This window comes from Drosophila suzukii, chromosome 2L (genome assembly GCF_043229965.1).
Source record: "Drosophila suzukii chromosome 2L, CBGP_Dsuzu_IsoJpt1.0, whole genome shotgun sequence".
In the NCBI taxonomy this organism is placed as follows: Eukaryota; Metazoa; Arthropoda; class Insecta; order Diptera; family Drosophilidae; genus Drosophila; species Drosophila suzukii.
The window spans coordinates 20,663,268-20,681,917 of NC_092080.1; the positions used below are offsets into that span (position 1 = coordinate 20,663,268).

Here is an 18,650-nt window from a genome sequence, read left to right on the forward strand (position 1 = left end):
TTCTTTTGACTCTTACTATAGAGTAAGTATATTCAATATTTTTTAAAATTAATATCTTAAAACACGGATTAGATGAAGTTATTGAAACTACTTTTATACTACTAAAAGTTAATACAAAATGCAATATTTGAGTGTTAGGTATAGAAATAATTAAAATATATCATTATAATTGGAATAATATATTTTGCATAAAAACCATTACATTTTATCAGTACTTTGATGAAAAGTGGTAGGAACCTTAACTGAATAAGCTTCTGCTAAGAGCACTTGATTTATTGGCAAACTGGGTGTTTTATCGTTGCCCAAACCAAAATAGTATTATTTTTTTTCGCTTTAAACCACTCATTTTCTTGAGGTTCTTAAAATTTCTATTATAGAAAGTGGCATTTAAACATGTATTTATTTCCTTTTTAATTTTTTAAAATGTTAAAGCTGTGGTAGCAAAAAGAACTAGCCTACTCAATCAATATGAACTACGTAACTGAATAAGCTGGTTATATTTTATTTCGCTTTAAAACCACTAATTTACTTGGGTTTATTACAATTTCTATTTTAGAAAATGGTATTTAAACAAGTATTTATTTCTGTTTTAATTTTTAAAAATGTTTAAGCCGTGTTAGCAAAAAGAATCAGCCTACTTCATCAATCAGAACTACGTAACTGAATAAGCTGCCGCTAAGAACATTCGATTTATTGGCAAACTGGATATTTTTTACTTCGCTTTAAAACCACTCGGTTTCTTGAGTTTCTTACAATTTCTATGTTGGAAAGTGGTATTTAAAAAAGTATTTATTTCCTTTTCAATTTTTAAAAATGTTTAAGCTGTGTTAGCAAAGAGAACCAGCCTACTTAATCAATCTGAACTACGTAACTGAATAAGCTGCCGCTAAGAACATTCGATTTATTGGCAAACTGGGTGTTTTATCGTTGCGCCATCCACGCCTCGGGCTGCAGACAACTGTCAGCAAATTCCGGGCCAACATGAGCCCTAACAACTATAATTACCCGGCCGACAATCAGCCCCCCGGTTGATGATGGCTCAATCGAAGGCGATTCAAGGCGTTGCCAATTCTGCAATCGATAGAGCTTTACAGGAAAATTGACACATTTGGTGAAACGTTGAAATAGATTCGGGTTCGAGTACTTTTTTGGCCCGCGGCGAGGGGCGTGTGTTTTACCCTGGCATAATTGAAATTGACATATTTCATTGTCGGCACGCTGCTGCAATCCAAATTGCCAAAGTAAATTTTCAATTTTCATCAAATTTGGTTTGTTTTCTTTGGAGCGGGAGAGAAGCGTTCGCATCGTCATTGATTTGCTTTGATTTCGGGATGGGACTCGGATTTTGATTTCCATTTCAACGCCCGCTGTCAGTGCTTTTGGCCTTTATTTACCATTTTGCTTTGTTGTAAGCCGCCGCAGGGGGCGGCTGGGGAGAAAGGGGGCGTGGGCTTAGGCCTGCAGCTTTGTCTGTCTGTTGCTAAGCGCCTGCCACGAGTGTCCGTCCGTCACTTTCCAACCTTTCTCCCCCACGAATGGGCCATCAGCTTTTTGTGCGTCACACGGATCCAAAAACGCCGGAGATTTTTGGCAGCTTTGAACGGATTAGCCGCCCGTGGAGCGATTCTCACCCACGATAATGGTGATCAACGGCCCCGGAAAGCTTAAGGTTTTTCTAAATCGGAGAAATAATTCAAGTTACTTTTAAAGCAAAGTATACCTAAAATTCTAAATTTAAAAGCTACGTTTTAGTGCCACCATAAAATGTTCCAATTTAAAGCCTGCGAAACAATCTGAACTATATATCAACGGGCACCTTTTGTTCACTTCACTGCTCTACTTTTCCCCGCCGGCTGCGACCCCAAAAAGCCCCACCCCATCACTTTCGCAGTCCATAAATTACAATAGCAAAGGAGGAGAATTACAATAGAGCCAGGTATTTGGGTCAATTTTCATTGTCTTTGCTGTGAGCTGTTTTTATTTCGACATGCAAAACAGAAGTGGCGCAAATTTAAGGTTGCTGGGCATACAACAAAACTGTTGCATACCGAGGGGCGTACAGAGCGAGCGGTGACTGTACCATTAAAACACAGTTAATGAGATACAGATGCACTCCTTCAAGATGCAAAAAAGCAAGTGCACAAAATGAATGCAAGAGGTACAGTCCCATGATATCCTGCTTTCGGCAGGATGTTCCACTTTTTTAGCGTAGATTTCGGAGCCCTGGTTCTAGGTACTGTTATCTTAGTACCTTGAAGCCCATTGTCTGCGCCACTTGTGGGAACTTTTTCAGATATAGCGTGTATAAATTACTACAGATTTTGAGGTCCTGGTATCTTCTCCTATCCTACTTTCGACTCCCTTGTTCCTTAAAGGTGGTGAAAATTAGAGGTACAGGAGGTAAAGTCCTTATCCTAGTTTCGGCTGCTGGTTACACGTTTATAGTAGTTCATATATGGTTCCTTAAAGTCAGTGAAAAGTAAAGGTCAAGAGGTAAGTCCTATCTAGTGTTTCTAGTGTTTTCTGTATTCCTTGTTGCGTATAGATGGTGAACGGCAAAGTAGGTATTTTCCTAATCTTTTCTTCGGCTGGTGGTTACACTTATCTAGTATTTTCTGTATTCCTTGTTACTTAAAGATGGCGAATAGTAGAGGTGCAAAAGGTATAGTCCTTATCTTATTTTTGGCCGGTGGTTCGTCTTTTCTAGATTTGATCTTAGGGTCTTAATATTTCTGAATAAAGTCCTTGTTCCCAAGAAGATCGCTAGACATCGTGGCTATTGTTCGGCATGGAATAAACTGTATGCATATCGCTTAAAGTGGGTTGATTCTGAGTCTGGTTCTTGATGGAGTGGTAGTCGCAATAGAGTTGCTGGGCCTCGTTCTTAAAGTTGTTTTTCATGTCGTGTTTGAGCTGCTTGATCAGCCCCAGGCGATAGTTGAAGTTGTCCTTGAGGATGGTCATTTTCCTCTTGTACTCGGCCTTGGCAGTACGCTGCAGGATGGCTATGACTACGGATCGGGGCGGTCTTCCCGAAGATGTGCTGTGACTAATAAAGGATTTAAAATAAGTACGTAAAATGTTATAAAAATATTTTTCTTACGTAGAAGTGGATAAGGAAGTGGCTTTGCCGACCTCTGAGAGCATTTCCTTCCAGGTTTTCCTTCGCTGCTCCTCCTTTAGAATAGCTTGGGCTTCCTTTGCGTTCATGTCATCGGTTAGTTTCTTCCTCACCTCCAGGGCCTGTATACCACTGAAATATTCTTCCATATCCTTTTTGATTTTGTCCCTCGGCTGGGTCCTTATATCCTTTTTAGTAGGCTTTACTGCAGTTCTTATCGAGTTGGTTGCAGTTCTTGTTTCATTCGCGTTTTCCATTTTCTCCTGAGACGCCAAAGAAGTGCTTGCCATCGCTTCATCTGGTTTTTCGTTACTCAAGGTTTGGAAGATTGGTTCAGGCTTCGGAATGGATTCCTGTTTCCTTGGTTCATTAGATTCGTTAAGAGCTCTTTTTTCGGGCTTTTCTGGAATAGTCTTCAAAATTTCCCCGCTTTTTAGATTTTCTTTCTTGGGATTCTTCTCGTCTTCCTTAGTTTCTTCTTTGGGATTTCTCTGTGATTCTTCTGCAAGGAACTGGCTAGATGGAAAGGCTTTTTGTGACTTCTCTTCAACTTTTAACTTTCTACTCGATGCCGCGTCCCTTAACTTTTCTTGACTTTGTACCTTGGGTTTCTTCGGAATAATCTTACTAGAGGCTTTGCTTACTACGACACTATCTTCCATTTTTGCAGATACTTCCGTTTTTGCTTCTTGACTTAGTTCCTTTGAATCCATCGAATTAGTTTTATCGGTTTCCTTGTTCATTTTGATGTTTCCTTCCTTGGCTGCAGGAACTTTAACCGTTTCTTCAGCTTTACTTAAGTTCTTTGATTCCTTAGATTCGATTTTCTCAGTATCGTGTAGTTCTATATCTTTGTGTGTTACTTCCGGTGATTTTTCTTTAGCTTGGTTTTGTTCCAAATTGTCCATATGTGATTGCTTCTTAGAGTTCTTGAACCCATTTAACTTTTTCTTGTCAAGATTCATTTGTTCAAGTGAATCCTCAGAGTCTGAAACATTCAACAAATACACCTCCTTGTGTTCACCATGTGCACTTGCTGGTTTCATCTTGTCTGCTTGTGTTACGTTTTGATTTTCCAAAATTTCAGTCTCTTCCATTTTGCAGGTCGAAAATTTGTGTATTTCTGTGTTTTTTTATACAAAAAAGAGGACCCGACTGGTTTCACATTATTTGATGACTGACTGAAATTTTGGTTGGCAGTTTAAGTATAAGTTCAAAGGCTAATTTGACCCTTTACTTTTTTCGAACAGTAAAATAAAAGGCCTTCTGTGTTGAAATCTTCAAAGCTGAGACAACTTTTGTTTTTCAGCCCTAGGCATTTGGTATCTGAATCAGGGCACGAAAAACATTTGCCATCTACAAAAGTTTCCTTTCGAGCGCCTCTAGCTATTCCATAAATATATAAAAGGCAAAAGAAACATAAACATAAACAAAGCCGGACAGCATTCTTATCGCCTTCATTTATTATGCAAAGTTTGCTTGCCTCTGAAATTTTCCAGCTGCATGCAAAGGGCCTAAACCCGATTTAAGGCCCGGTTTGAGGTTTGACCTGGGATCAGGGTTAATCAAGGAACACATTCATCAAATTGGCACGCAACACGGACACGGCAAGCAAAGCCACAAAAATGTTTCAAATTTTTTTGTAAATAGTGAGAAAATGTTTTAAGCATGTTTTTTTAAACATAAGAAACATTTACAACTTACATCAATTAAATTTATACTTAAACATTGCATGAAATACTTGAGAAATTTTCATTTCTGACGGCATAAACTGGGGCTGTACAATTTTAATAAGTTTTCTTTCGAGGTAACGGCTGTTCCTATATCTAATTCTGAAACCCCTCGTACTCCACTGCCACATTTGCTTCCTCCATGACTCTCTAGTTTATAATGCAACATTTGCGCAACGAGAACTGTTTTTTTTTGGTGGCAAAGAAATGGGTTTTGCGTCTAGACAACTGAAGGGCAGGGAAATTGGGGGCTTGAACTGTTTCTGGTGATGCGGCAATTTCGCCCCACGTATCCGTCTGGAGCAATTGTGTGTGGTCTGAGATTTGGAATACAGTCAGCTGGCGGCTTTGGGGGCCTTATGTGGCTTAGAATGGCCCGAAGGAACATGGTCTGCATGGCTAATAAGCCGCTGCAGTCAGGATTGGAATACGGGCGAATACGTATTTCAATATACTGGGAAAAGGTAGGCCTTAACATTACCATAACCGATAAATTAAAGAATGGGTGCCATATAGATGGATAAATTATAAACCATAAGGTCCAGAATAATAAGAAACAAAATTAATATTATATAAAGATTAAAAAAAAACACAAATAAAGTCTTAAGTTTAAATGAAAATATAGAATAGGATGATTATAAAAGAATAATAGTATCTTAGACCCTTTTCAAAATGGTACTTTTTAATACATAAGAAGATTTTATTGCGCGAAAGTTTAAAAGTAAATAAGTTCTCCGCAGTACTTCCTCGTTGTACTTATATCATCCCTTTTTTGGAACTCCGGCATTCTCCTTTGCTCTGCGATTAGCTTGCACATTTTAGCCGCCACACTGACCGCATTTGGGGCCGTACCCCCAGGATTCTTGCTCCACCCAATCAATGGGAATCAATGTGCCAATGAACCCGTCAATGAACTCGTTATCAACGCTCAGTGGCGACTAATGGAGCGGGTTTTCCAACCGTTTTCGACATGCGAGCACGCGAACTGAAAGTTTCAATTGCCGTGCACCGCATGCCACGCCCCTTGCCTGTCGGCGCCTTTGCTTTTGCGGATCACGGAATTATTACAATTATTATTATTATTTTTCTTCTGCTGTTTATGCATATTTCGGGTCACGCACGATGCGGCAAACTGTCAGCCGGAAACGGAATTGATTATCGGCGCTACCGAATCCGGCTTTTAGCGGTTCCACTCCCTCAAAACTCCTTTTTTAGACCCTTGCTACAGGGTTTTTATCTGCTTGCGTGCCATGCTGTCGTTTATATGGTGCATTCGAAATTCGGCGGCATTTAATGACTTAATTTGGTCCGTTATTATGGTGGAAAATGTAGGAAATATCCTCTAGAGTTTCCCCATTCGACTTTTCTATTTAAGGAAAATATAATAGTGATTACATTATATATTATATATTTTTAAAATGTAAGATCTAGGAAGCTAGGAATCTGCTTTCCATACTTTTATAAGCCTCTCGGCAAAAGGTCTCATTTCAGTTTTCAAAATTCCCTCAAAATTATAACGTAAGCTCTTTGGCTGATCTTTTACAATATCAAAATGACTGACAATAAGGCGTAAGTTAAGATCAGGCAGAGAAGAACCAGAGTTAGGCATTTTGTGTCTTGGCCATGTATTCCCTTCCATTGGCCTTAACTCTGTCCTTTTTCGGCCAACGCGGCATCGAGCAACATCCTCTTTTCCTATCTTTTCTCTATTGGATTTATTTCTTTATGAAGATCGTCGTCCCGAGGCCATCAACCTGGGATCCAGTTCAGCACCGCCATAGGAACGCCGGAAACCAAGCGCAAGATGCTCCTATATAGACGTCTATTGAGCCGAGATTTGGCTCGGGATGGGAAAAACACCCAGGAAATCGCACGGGCAAGGAATCGGAGGCTTCAGGAGCAGGACCAAGGAAGGTTTCCAAAGTTCTAAGGGTACCCATATTTGGTTGTCATAAGAGTTTACGTTTACGCATTCAAGAAAAAGTCTTGTTCATTTCGGTCTATTTTTAGATAAATTTCAAAATAAATTGGTATTGATATTTTCGGTAGCTACCTTTTTTCGAATTTAAAGGGCAACTCCAATTCGAATAAACTTAATTTGTGTTACGTTCCATTCCTGCGACACTGGCAATCGGTGAGCGAAAACAATTTTGTTTAGCCAGTGCACTTTTTGCGGTTTCAACAGTTTATAATAAAGTGTTTGCCAGACACACAAAAACAATCCGAATAAATAACAGCAGCATCCAGTGGAGTAAGCTTGGAGCATCCCCTTGGTGGAAAAGATAAACACAATAAAAAACAAACCGTCGAGTGGCGCAGAGGCTTTTAATTGCCATCAGGCGCCAACTGTTACCATTTGTGAACTCAGTCAACTTTTATTTATTTATGTAAATTTGTTTTGCCTTTTTCGGAATGCACAATATTTGTCGCAAAATTGGCAGAAGTCGAAACTTCGACCATTTTTGAGTCGAAAACACCAACAGTTTGATGGCTGAAAAAACAAATTGAAATGGTTTTTGACAATTGGCGCGGCATCAGTGTAAAAACTGCGTTGGGAAAATGTTAGAAAGGCCATTTGCAATGGCTCATGGCCTAGCTAATTGGCAAGTCAGTATAGATCCCCGGAGAAGGGACAACTTTTGGCCATTTGCGGCATTCACTAAACACGACAGTTGTTTTGGGAGCCAGAACAGAATTTTTATTACGTGCTCTTAGTGATTCTCACGTTTTAGCTTTACAGCCTGACAAAGGGGTGTTATACGCTCAAAGGACATTGTAGTTTTAACTTTACGAAATTAATTACTGAACTTGTATATAGATAAAAACTTTAGCGACGTATTGAGAACACCTTGAAGTTGTTGATGGGCAAAGCTTCATTCTCGGAGAAAACCGCCTTCTCGATCACCGAACGAGGACTGCCCTTGTGCTGCAGCCAGTATTTCCTGGTAAAAAATGTATATTACAAATATGATATTAAATATTTAAATATCATTCTTACATGTCAGTCATTTGGTCCAAGGATCCTTCAAGCATTCCCTTGACTGTTCCTTGAATAGTGTTCATGCACCAACCAGTTATTCCCAACTCCTTGGCCTTCTTTTGAGTGTGCTAGATATTCAATAAATTCTAAATAAAAATAAGATACAAAATATTAAATCAAGAGCTTACCTTGCGAAAGAAGACACCTGAAAAGTTATGAATTTTAAATAAGTTTTTGGTTTAAGTAGTGAAAAATTATCTTACCCTGCACATGACCAAACACTTCAAACTGGCAACTAAAAATTTGCTCACCCTTCGCAGCTTGTGGAACACTTTTCGGCGATGATCTCACCAATTTTGGAGAGGTCAATTTTGACTTGGTAATTTTATTGTTCATTTTTAAACATGTACTTTTTAAGCTAAAGGAATCTTCTCAGTGACTTGTTTGATTTAGAGCTACCGGTTGATCGAAATTCCGAAGGTATATTGTGGATTGTTAAAGTTAATCCTAAGCTCACCATTCCTGCGAACTCGTCTTCCATTAAAATTAACAACAATTTTTCACGGCAATTTGACAGCGCTGATTCTCCATCATATCGCCGAGTACTCGAACACTTTTCCGCTGGAGGTGAAGATGCGCTTTCCATGAGCTTTTCCTTTTACCACTTCCGGTTCGTTAAGTTTAACGGCTGGCCACGGGGAGGACTCCGGAAAAATCCAAAAAGGTGGCCAGAGGAGCAGATGACGCACTGGGTTCGCCGAGTTCGCCGCCTCAGTGAAAACTTCAATAAAACGTTTGACGCCGGAGGCGAACTGACATTTTCCATTAAGTGCAGACAGCATCCGAAATACAAAAAAAAATGGAAACACCAGAATGCCGGCAGCTCATTTGTTAGGGGTATGGGGATGGGTTCGGGGGAAAAGTTTTATATTCCTGAGAGTTTTGTGGTGTAGTCACGTGTTGGTCGTTCTTTTTGTTGACTGTTGATTATGATGATGCCCCGTGTTCGGGTTGCTCCAGCCTCCAGTTTCTAATGCTGCCCAGTCACGGCAGGCGGGAGCGGAATCTATCCGAGAGGATCCGAGTAATTGAAGCTGACCAAGTTCTCCTCGGCTCGGCCATCATCAAAGTGCCGTCAACATCTCCCTCAAGGATGTGGCAGCTCCTCAGCTTCTTTCTTTATCAGTTGCAGCAACTTTTGCTACAATAACATTTACTTTGAAAATATTCGCAGAGCCCCGGCTTTCATCGCTTTTCCACTGCCGTCAGCTCTTTGGGGACATCTTGAAGTGTTGCCAATGTGGAAAAGTAATCAGAAAATATTTTGTCAGCTTCAGTTGCACTGGCTGGCGAAACTTTTCACTCGCCACTTAAAGTGCTCCAGCCGAAAGTTGAAACTGAAGAGCGGCACTCAAAAGGCCGCAGAGTTTTCCACCAACTTTAGCTCAAATATTGGATTAGCAAATTGACGTTTATGCAATTTGATTTACCTACCGCACCGGGCAAATTAAATTTCCAGCCTGCGGCGGCTTTTCGAGCCATTTCACAGCGCAAATTCGTTACAAATTGCTGACACAATGGAAATTTGCATAAAATTTCCATATGCATTTGCCGAAAGCGAAAGCGAAAGGACAAATTTGGCAGAGCTGTGATGGGTGGGAAAGGTGCAGGATTTATGAGCAGTCGGGCGGGAATTCCCTGGTGAGGCATAAATTTAATGGACAAAAAAAGCCAGGTGGGGTGGACCAGTCCGAGGTGTAAACAACGCTCTTAATTTGCATTCGCCGGGTTAGCAGTTAATTTATTTGCAAGTCGCTCTAAAAAAGCCGCAGTGAGCCGGCAAACTTCTTTCCGCCGCCCCCGAGTTCTCAACCAATTTTCATTAAATCTTATAAATTGTTGTTTATGACCCTCTCACGCCGCGGACATCCAAAGGCCCCAAAGGGAATCTCTCTGTCTGGGCCTTTGAGTTCATTTCATATTCATGGACGCGCCGAATTCACCGAAACTCCATCTTCCGATTTCTGCACTTGGTCCTTTGTCCCCGGTCCTTGTTTTTGCAACCGTTAATAAACTTTGGCAATTACCCATGGCTGCCTGATGCCGTAATTTACTGGGATTTGAGCCGGCAAATCGAGACAGCAAGAGAAAGGGAAAGATCCGAAGATAAGACCAAGTTTTCACTTTCGAAACGAGGCAGCTCTTTGATACCTCTATAAATTCCCCTATAGTTTCAATAGTTCCCTTAGCTTTTTCTGTTTACCTGTTCTTATCCATTAAGCCATCAGACTTCAATACCGTAAAGCGGAAAATATGTGCGGGAGAAGTGAAAAAGTTGTGACAGAAAACCTGCCTCAATATAATTGCATTACTCGTGGCTGTCGCAGGTGAAAAGACGAGAAAACAAAAATACAAGAAAAGGTATTCACACACACTTCTTTTTATATATATCGTAAGCCACGAGGACCGCAGGACCGCAGTGAGACCACAATCCTCACCTTGGCAGGAGATCCCAACTCGGTTTTCCCAGCAAGACGACTTTTCATATTTTCCCCAGCCTGTCAAGGCGTGAATAGAATGGGTAGCTTGGGGTTTTCTTTTCAGAGCTTTTACACAGAAAAAATAGTAATGGATACTTAAGGTTGTAAATAAAGAAATACATTGAAAAGTAATTTATGGTTATACTATAAAGAAATATTTCTGTAAATAAATTAAAAAATATTATAAAAGGTGTACCATTATTCTTATTACTATTTATTTATTTATTTCTTCTGTGTACCCACAAAAAATCGAGGCAGATCTTTTCCTCGGGGCTGGCAAATCCTTTTTCTTAACCCAAGCGTGCACATACTTCAAGTGTGCTTAACCCACACTTAGTCTCTGTCTGAGGAACTCCATCCCATTCCCGCCCGCTAACCCGTGAAAATCTCCCATGTTTGATGTGGTCCCAGCACCACAAATCACCAGGGCGGCAGTGTCTGGAATTTATGCGCCTTCTTGGGAAGCTCTGTTCTATAAGTATATATATATATACATTAGTAGAAGTGTGAGACTGGCGGTTATGTCTGTGATTTGGGCCCGGCCACGCCCTAATCTGACACTGATGTAAGCCATTCTGTTGGGCGGCGACTACGCATTCAGGCGAAACGCTCTGAGATGCGATGAGCTGGGCCACTTGGGAAACCCACTTGGTGGAGTGGAAACCTTGGCCAGTCGTCACCCGCGACAACCCAGCCAACTCGGTTCAGTCCACTAACTTTTCATATTTTCACATTTTCCCATTCATTTTTCATCTTTCACTGCCAACCTCACTTTCATATATTTTTGGTTTTTTCGGGTATTTTGAGTTGTGTAAATATTTTTACAAAATTATTTTACGCTTGATTGGAACGTGAAACGGAACAGGAAATCACTTATGACATTTTGCCCTTTTTTCTGGTGTGACTCTATTGATTTTTGATTTAGGGTTCAGTAATTTTGTGGGCGACAAAATGAAGTGAAAATGAAAAAGATCTACGAAGATTCAATTTTCTGTCATTTAAAGCTTGTGGGCTTAAAGTTTTTAGGTTAAATTACTCATGTATGGTTAAGTTTATAGTGATAACCATTTAAGCATTGATCAAAATTATTGTTAACGCCCATGATAAGCGATAAAAACTTACCCGAAATCGATTCTTACATTGTCAGACCATGTATGTCTAATGCCCCCAAAGTTTACTATATAAAGTTATAGAATTCACAAATTATCCGCTCTCAAGTGCCGACTTTGGCATCATCTTGTGCTGCTTGTTGCCGGCTACAAAGTCCTTTTTCCACTCTGCCCCCGCTGTTTGCCATGTTTCGAGTTGCTACCAGGATACAAGGTAAGTGAATGTGTGTCCAGGCGAATCTATCCTGCAGCAGGGCCGTAGAATAAACTGATTGTAACTGCAATCAGTTAGCAGACAAAGCAACAGAACTCGACTCGAGCCAACTACAAAGGCGACGACTGTTTGCCAAGTTGTAATAAAGTTTGGTAAACAAGTTGCCCCACACACTCCGCCAGTCGAACACACAATAAGCAGCCCGTAAACCGAGAAACCCAATCTAGGGTTTCCACTTTTCCCCAGCCCCACTGCCATTACTCACACTCCTGTTTCCTGGGCTTTCTCCGAACTTATCTTAAATTCTAATGCAATTGCAAGGGGGGAAAGTTCCAGGTGTGCCGCCCTGCAAAGATCTCATACTAATGCCCCCGGTATCCTTCCATTTCCTTGCAGGTACGTACCATCCACGTGGATCCGCCATTTCGCTTCCCTTTGTGTGTGTAAGTGGCAAACAAATGCATCCTTCTGGCCCGGCCCACTGCTATATGGATAATAAAGCACTCGGCAATCGGTTGGCCAGGCTTTCAGCTCTCAGTTTCCCACTCGCAGCTGAAAAATGGTATGGCATGGTTTCTGGCGTGTGCTACGTGACGCTTATCAAATGTATCAGATCCCAGGACCAAAGAACATTCTCAGGAAATGAAAAAAACATTCGAGAACTACATCCATGATGTGTGTGCTCGAATTTCCTCTTCAATGATTTAGGGACTTTCGATCGAGGGTTTTCGAAATGCTCTAGAAGTTGGTTTATGAATAATAAGGAATGTTTTTCCAATTACATTTTGGCGACTTTATAATTTTTTTAGGTAATTGCTTTTATTTTTTGAAGCTCTTTAATGCTTTATATTAAGGGTATTTTTCAGATGAATGTAAAAAAGAGTATCACCGCTTTCGCCTAGTTATTTTTACTTCCGATTTTTCCCCATTTTCTGCGCAGTGCATCAGTTTCGTAGCCTTTATTCCTGCAGGCTGTTGTTTGGCAGTTGTTGTGCTGTTCGCCAGTTTGTTTATTTAATGCTATTCACTTATCCTGCATGTGCAGCCCGAGTGACTAACTGACTGAATCACTACTCGCTATTCACGACTCACTGAGGTTGAAACGTGCCCGACTGCCAGTACAAGCTGCATCTCTTGGCTCCGAGTGAGCAATTTGGGCTCACTGCGGTAGCCGCATTCATTAGCCAACTTAACGCCTTTAATTAAATGCCTCAAGTCGCAGGACCCCCATCTGCCATTCATTCACCCATTCGACGATTACTCGTAATTACTCTCTGGCCTTTAATTCGATGTCCATACTTGCTAATGCAATTATTGCGCATAATTATGCGTTTATTGAACAAATGGAATCAGTTCAGTGGGTGTGGGGTAATGAATGGGGGAAAATTTGAAAGGGATAGAGTTCACAATAGACAGTGGCAGACAGTTAGTCAATCGGCGAAATTCCATTTAAAAGGCCCTCCAGGCAGCCTGTGTTTGCCACCGGGGGTTTCCCCTGTGTTTATCCCTTTCGGGTTTCGGCCATTGTGTGTTTGCACATATCGCCAGCTGCCTGCAAGTTTGCCGGCCACAACCGAAATTGCATTATTGGTTAAATATTTTCGGCCAGCTGGTGATTTTGTTGCCTGGCCAACTGCAGATCGGCGAATGAGTTTTAATGGCCCTGGCTTTTTTGCGGTCCAACTTGGCGGCTGCGGATGCGAAATCCGTTAATGAAGTGGCGCCCAAGTGGAGCAGCAATAATGATGTGGTGCAGAATATTTGGGGAAAATGTTTGGCTAGCGAATTGAAGTGCCGATAGAAGTAGAATGAAGACTAAACATTGTGGCGAAACTCAATGAGCTACTAATGAAATGGGTGAGTTATGCTCTACACTATTTTGTATTCCCAACTTTGCGGCTATGGGGATTGTTCAGCCAAAAAAGTTTGTAAAAGTTAAGAGATTGTTAGTTCAAAAATATAAGGAGTCTTAAAATATACACAGAGTATATAAACAGAAATATTAGACATGCAATGCATTCATTAAATTAAAGTATTCTGAAACATACCGAAGAAATCTTCAACTAAGGAGTTTATTAGCTTGCAGTTTTAAGAACTCACCGAAAGGAAAAAACTCCAATGATTTTGAAGTTTCTTTGTATTTTTGGTTTTTTGTGCCTTTTGGCCACATGTGGAGTCTTTTTCCCTGAGCGGAGAACATTAAACGGTCAATGGCAAAACGGAAGTTTACTCTGTGCATCAATCGAATAATTTGCTTGGAGGGGAGCTCATGTGGCCTGCACTCCAATTGACTCAGAAGCACACAAAAGAACAACACACATTCCGGGGGACGAAGTCTTCGGAGACAGATGGGGAAATTGTCTAATGGAGCAGCTGAATCTGGAGCCCCCTGGCTCCTTTTCTCCTTTCTCCTAGCTGCTATCTGGTATTCATGAAGTGCAAATTGTGAGCACAGGAAAAATCAACGCGAAAGGAGGATTAGTGGAGTGGAGCGGTAGGTGAGTGGTGTGAAACATGCGGAAATAACATGAATTTAAGTGAATTTAGTGAAAGAACACATCGGCAACAAATCAGTAGCAGCAGAGGACTAAGACCAAAAATAAGTCTGCATCAGGGAGACCTTCACTTAGTCTTTTCCCGTCTTCGGGTCTGGAAAATGGCCAATATAAATCTTTTCTGGCACAAATGCAGACGCAGACTGCCACTTTGGCATTGGGTTATTTTGTTGTTTTGCGTTTTAGAGCTCACTTATTAAAACTTGTTAATGGAGATGAGACAAATCGAATTGTTTCTGGGTGATTGAGTGAAAACAGAAACCATTAGACAAGATTTCTTTGTGTCAAAACGAAATTGTTATGCTTTTTAATTGGAAGTAGGAAATATTTTGTAGTATGATTACTTTCTAGATATTGAGATGGATTATGATGGATTATGAAAATCTCTTTTAAAGTTTTTGAATGTATATAGCTCAAAAAGGAACAAATATTCGTTGTAAGTACATTACAAAGATTTAAGAGTTAAGCAAATGGAATTCGTAAAAAATACATCTACGATAAAAGCATGTATATATGAATCAGAACCTGCTGCTTTTACTTCCCAACCAACCCAAAGCTGAAACCAATAACTGGGCTAGCATATTGGGCTTTTGCTACTGTCAATATAATATCTGTGCCCGTTCATGTTGGTCATATATCAAGAAAGTTCTCATTTCCACACATTAAAATAGCTGCTGGCGATAAATTTCACGGAGTGGCAAAGGGAGCAACTGAAACTAGTGGAAGAGGGGAAAGGGCTATGGCTATGGAAAATGTTTTTGGCAAACTGCAATTTACTGCACATATCGCCACGATACCCATCCACTGCCTATCCTCGACTATTGTCCATCCGCTTCATCGAAATTTACATATTTTTCCACTCAAAAGGCAATTGAAATGGAAAATTCAGAAAATTTCCATAAAAAATATATGTGGCTCAACAGGGCTCGTTATTTATTTACCACACTGAGTCAAATAAAGCAATGCAGCGGCAGAACTTCGCCCATTGCCAAACGAGAGACAAATGCCAGATTTGCCCAAATCCCCATGATTTTGCACTTTATGCTGCTGCAGATTCGGCATTGGGCAATCATCAGAAACTGATTCATGTGACCCACTGAAAAGCGCAATAAAAAGCGAACACTACCAACTATTGCTTATCACTGCGGCAACAAAGGAGTCAATTGCCGCATATCAGAGCCAAATTTATGAGCGGCGATTATTCATGCAAGTGTTTTGGACAAACGCTGTAAAAAGTTTGGAAGTGGGCTGGGTCCAGCTAGTGATGTGGAACAAATCCCCCGAATCGGTGGATCACAGACTGATTTGGTCTATTTTCAAAGTTAGTTTCTAGCTTAATATATGAGTACAATATATTTTTCACATTTCGCATCATAAAGTTCACATAAAACATGAGGTTTTTATATGCCTTTTTTAAACCATATGTTTCATCTAAAAATATTAGATATACAAATATTTAAAAGTTTATTTATATATTTAAATGGGAAAGTAAATTTATAAATACATTTGACCAGTTAGTAATATTTGTTTTCTAAAAGTAGTATTAGGGTATTTGATTTGTATAAATACAGTCTGACACCTCCCCATCCCTCTTTAAAATTAGAGGTGTGTCCAGTTTCCAGGTCTTTAGAGGTCTTGAGAGTGAGTGCCTCATCGACTTGGTCGTGAGGTGGGCTGGGTCTCGGGATTGTTGGGTTTTTGGATTGCTGGCTGGTTGGCACGCATGACTGGCCAAAGCTCTGCGTCGTCGTCAGCTGCAGTTAATGCATCCGTAGCAGCTGCAGTTCGGCACCCACTCCCCGAATACGACGAACATAACCGATATGTGTCGATACTCTCGTAGCAAATGTCATTAAAATTGCTCTTCATAAATCACACAGAAGGCACACACAACGGGCAGAAGTAACATGTTGCCATTGGAGTCGAGTCGAGTCGAAAGACGAGGCAGCAGCCCGAGCATAACCTCATTTTCCGGTCCATGAACTACGGAGCTTCCGGGACAGGGGGATCTAAGTACTAGTAGGAAGGAGAACGAACGATCCCAGACATTGACTATTTCCAGATTTTTTGGGTTTTGTCTGCGTCTGCAGTTTGCCATTGAAGTGCAGTTTGATTGTGCCACATGCCCAAAGTGCGTTATGATTTTTTTGAGGGCCTGCCAGTAGGTAGCAGCTGGTTAAACGGCAGCCAAGTCAAGAGGACTCTGCAAAGAAGCTTCGATGGACCACAAAGCGGCAGATTGAAGGGCCCGGTAAAGTTTGACTAAGCCCAATTGCTGAAGATGGCAGCCAGGGCCAACTACTTTTGTATTTTCCCAGAGCCCAAACTGATGCGTTCTAACGAGAAAATCTAACAGGCAAATATATGGATCGATCTGTTTACAAGCAATAATCGATTTTAGCCTGAGTAATTTTAAAGGCAGCTCTCTTAGTTTGTAGACACATTGACTCAACTCAAGGTAAAAAGACATTTAAAGCAATCAAACTTTAAAATTAAAACCGCAGATAAGGGGAGCCCTGAACAATAAATTACAATTCGATGTTCTTATCACCCAATATAGCCGCAGAGCCAAACCCATAAATCAAGTAGAAGTTCCGCCCTCCCTTTGCAGCCCGAAATATCCCTAACTTTTGGTATTGTTCTCCGAAGAGTGTGAAATCTTAGAGTTTTGCTGCGTGAATAATTAAAATGAATTGCTTTTGGGTTTTCTGCCAACCCTCCCCGAAAATATATCCCACATTATAGCTTTTTAAAGTTATCTATGGGGGAGATGTGAGGAAAGTTTTCTTTTTCTAATATTTTGATGGCCTGCGAGTCAAAGCAATAAATAAATTAACACCAGCAGAGCTGATGATGCCCATCTCCCCTCCAAAAAAAGAATAGAATAGAATAGAAGATGAATGAAGTGTGTGTGAAGGGGGCGCATTTAATAAGCTTTATGATCTCTAGATTTTGGTTCCCGGGACTTCCCATATTCCATCTATTTGTGTTCGACCCATCGATAGCCAAAGTGTGGCGGCAATTTGTTCTGTGATTGATTTTCGTTTTACCCGTTTTGTACACTCCTTTCATCTTCAGAGACCATTAATCAATGGTCACATTTTGTCTCGCTTTGCATACTGCAATTTGTTCCGGTTCTGGATCGGGGCTTGGTGGAAAAGAGATGGAGTCAATGGGTGAGGGAGAGAACAATGCTCGCACTCGGCGGTGCGTAGTTTTTTGGCTGCCACTGTTTGGGATTTATGACCCTTCAAAATGCAATTAAATTTAATTGAAGCGCGAACAAAAAAACTCACGCAATTGCTCGACTTTTTCACACTTGGCCACCACTTTCTGAATCGCGCATACGCCCCGCTGGCCATTTAATTAATGGGTTAAATGTGTTTTTGCAATTGAAGGCTAGCCAAGGGATGCAAACAAAAATTAAACAATAAAGTGAAATGCAAAAACACACAATAAACAAATTTATCTTGTTCCTGTTTTCTCCTACACTGATTTTTCAAGTGGTTTTCCCAAAGTTTGCAAAAGTTTTGTTTTGTTTGCCCACTTCAGCTTATCATTTATTCATCTGCTGTTCTTGTGGCAGGCCATGATTTATCGGCTGATTGTCCCAGTGCTGCACCTGCTTGGGGCATATTTAAGTGCAATTACCTTTTATTTGCATTTTGAGGTGCGAAAATTTGCATTTAATTATTTATTGTTGCTGCATTCGCAATGGTTATCATGTGCTGTTGGTTTATCCTTTCTGTGGTTGGTCGAGGTTGTTGCGGTTCGTCCTGTGCGGTTTTCCTGCTGGAATTATATCTTTAACCTTTTACTAAATTTAAGTTGCATTTAATAGGGCTGCAAGGAGTGAGGTAAATAATTTAAACATACAAGAAAATGTTGAGCGAAATTTAATCAGAGAAGATTTTTACTACAAAAACTAAGAATAATAAGCCCCCTTTGATCGATTTTAGCCAGGGATTTTTCAGTGGAATGATACAAGACCGCACTTTATCAGTTGCAATACCATGACCACCCAACCGAAAACCGCAAAAGCTGAAAAGTTCTATTCATATTTGCGTTATTCTCAGCCAGAAGGGCAAAAACGCGGCGAGAAATGCTCGCCACTCACTCACTTCATTTCATCATTCCATCAATTCATCAGCCAAACATTTCAGCAGAGCCATGAAGTCTTGTGTCAATATTGACGCACGAAATCCTTTTAATTTTTGAAAAAATATTCCCGTTTTTTGACCCTTGTTTGGGTATGGGGGGTACGGTGAAGGATTTTCCTAGGGGTAGAGCTGACCCAAGCGTTTTTGTTTAATTGAAGCTCTGCCCATATGCACTGGATATATAGAAAGCTATGGATGGGAGGTGGGGGTAAAAAGAACAGTGGCCTGTCTAAGCCTCTAA

The 18,650-nt window shown here is 40.6% G+C and overlaps 4 protein-coding genes across 5 annotated transcripts in view; 2 read left to right on the forward strand and 2 right to left on the reverse strand.

Moving 5' to 3' along the window:
• The window catches only part of Trim9 (E3 ubiquitin-protein ligase Trim9), an 82,537-nt gene that overhangs the window by 31,523 nt on the left and 32,364 nt on the right, over positions 1–18,650 (forward strand). The window lies entirely within an intron of this gene.
• w-cup (world cup) lies at positions 1,940–4,343 on the reverse strand. Its single transcript, XM_017089588.3, has 2 exons — positions 3,104–4,343; positions 1,940–3,049 (listed from the first exon to the last, which is right to left on the reverse strand). The coding sequence occupies exons 1-2, from the start codon at positions 4,216–4,218 to the stop codon at positions 2,764–2,766; spliced, it is 1,401 nt and encodes a 466-aa protein (XP_016945077.3). The 5' UTR covers positions 4,219–4,343; the 3' UTR covers positions 1,940–2,763.
• Positions 6,268–6,830, forward strand: LOC108021077 (uncharacterized). Its single transcript, XM_017089590.4, has 2 exons — positions 6,268–6,420; positions 6,583–6,830. Exons 1-2 carry the CDS (start codon positions 6,404–6,406, stop codon positions 6,779–6,781), a joined length of 216 nt encoding a protein of 71 aa, XP_016945079.2. The 5' UTR covers positions 6,268–6,403; the 3' UTR covers positions 6,782–6,830.
• Positions 7,524–8,286, reverse strand: LOC108021076 (acylphosphatase-2). Its single transcript, XM_017089589.4, has 4 exons — positions 8,095–8,286; positions 8,020–8,036; positions 7,850–7,959; positions 7,524–7,793 (listed from the first exon to the last, which is right to left on the reverse strand). Exons 1-4 carry the CDS (start codon positions 8,225–8,227, stop codon positions 7,679–7,681), a joined length of 375 nt encoding a protein of 124 aa, XP_016945078.3. The 5' UTR covers positions 8,228–8,286; the 3' UTR covers positions 7,524–7,678.

Excerpts from the sequence above, each read along its gene's own strand:
- w-cup (XM_017089588.3), bottom strand. The coding sequence starts at position 4,218 with ATGGAAGAGACTGAAATTTTGGAAAATCAAAACGTAACACAAGCAGAC. Across the intron at positions 3,050-3,103 it reads ACTTCCTTATCCACTTCTAC|TCACAGCACATCTTCGGGAA; the intron begins GTAAGAAAAATA and ends ATCCTTTATTAG.
- LOC108021076 (XM_017089589.4), bottom strand. The coding sequence starts at position 8,227 with ATGAACAATAAAATTACCAAGTCAAAATTGACCTCTCCAAAATTGGTG. Across the intron at positions 7,794-7,849 it reads TTGGACCAAATGACTGACAT|GAAATACTGGCTGCAGCACA; the intron begins GTAAGAATGATA and ends ATTTTTTACCAG.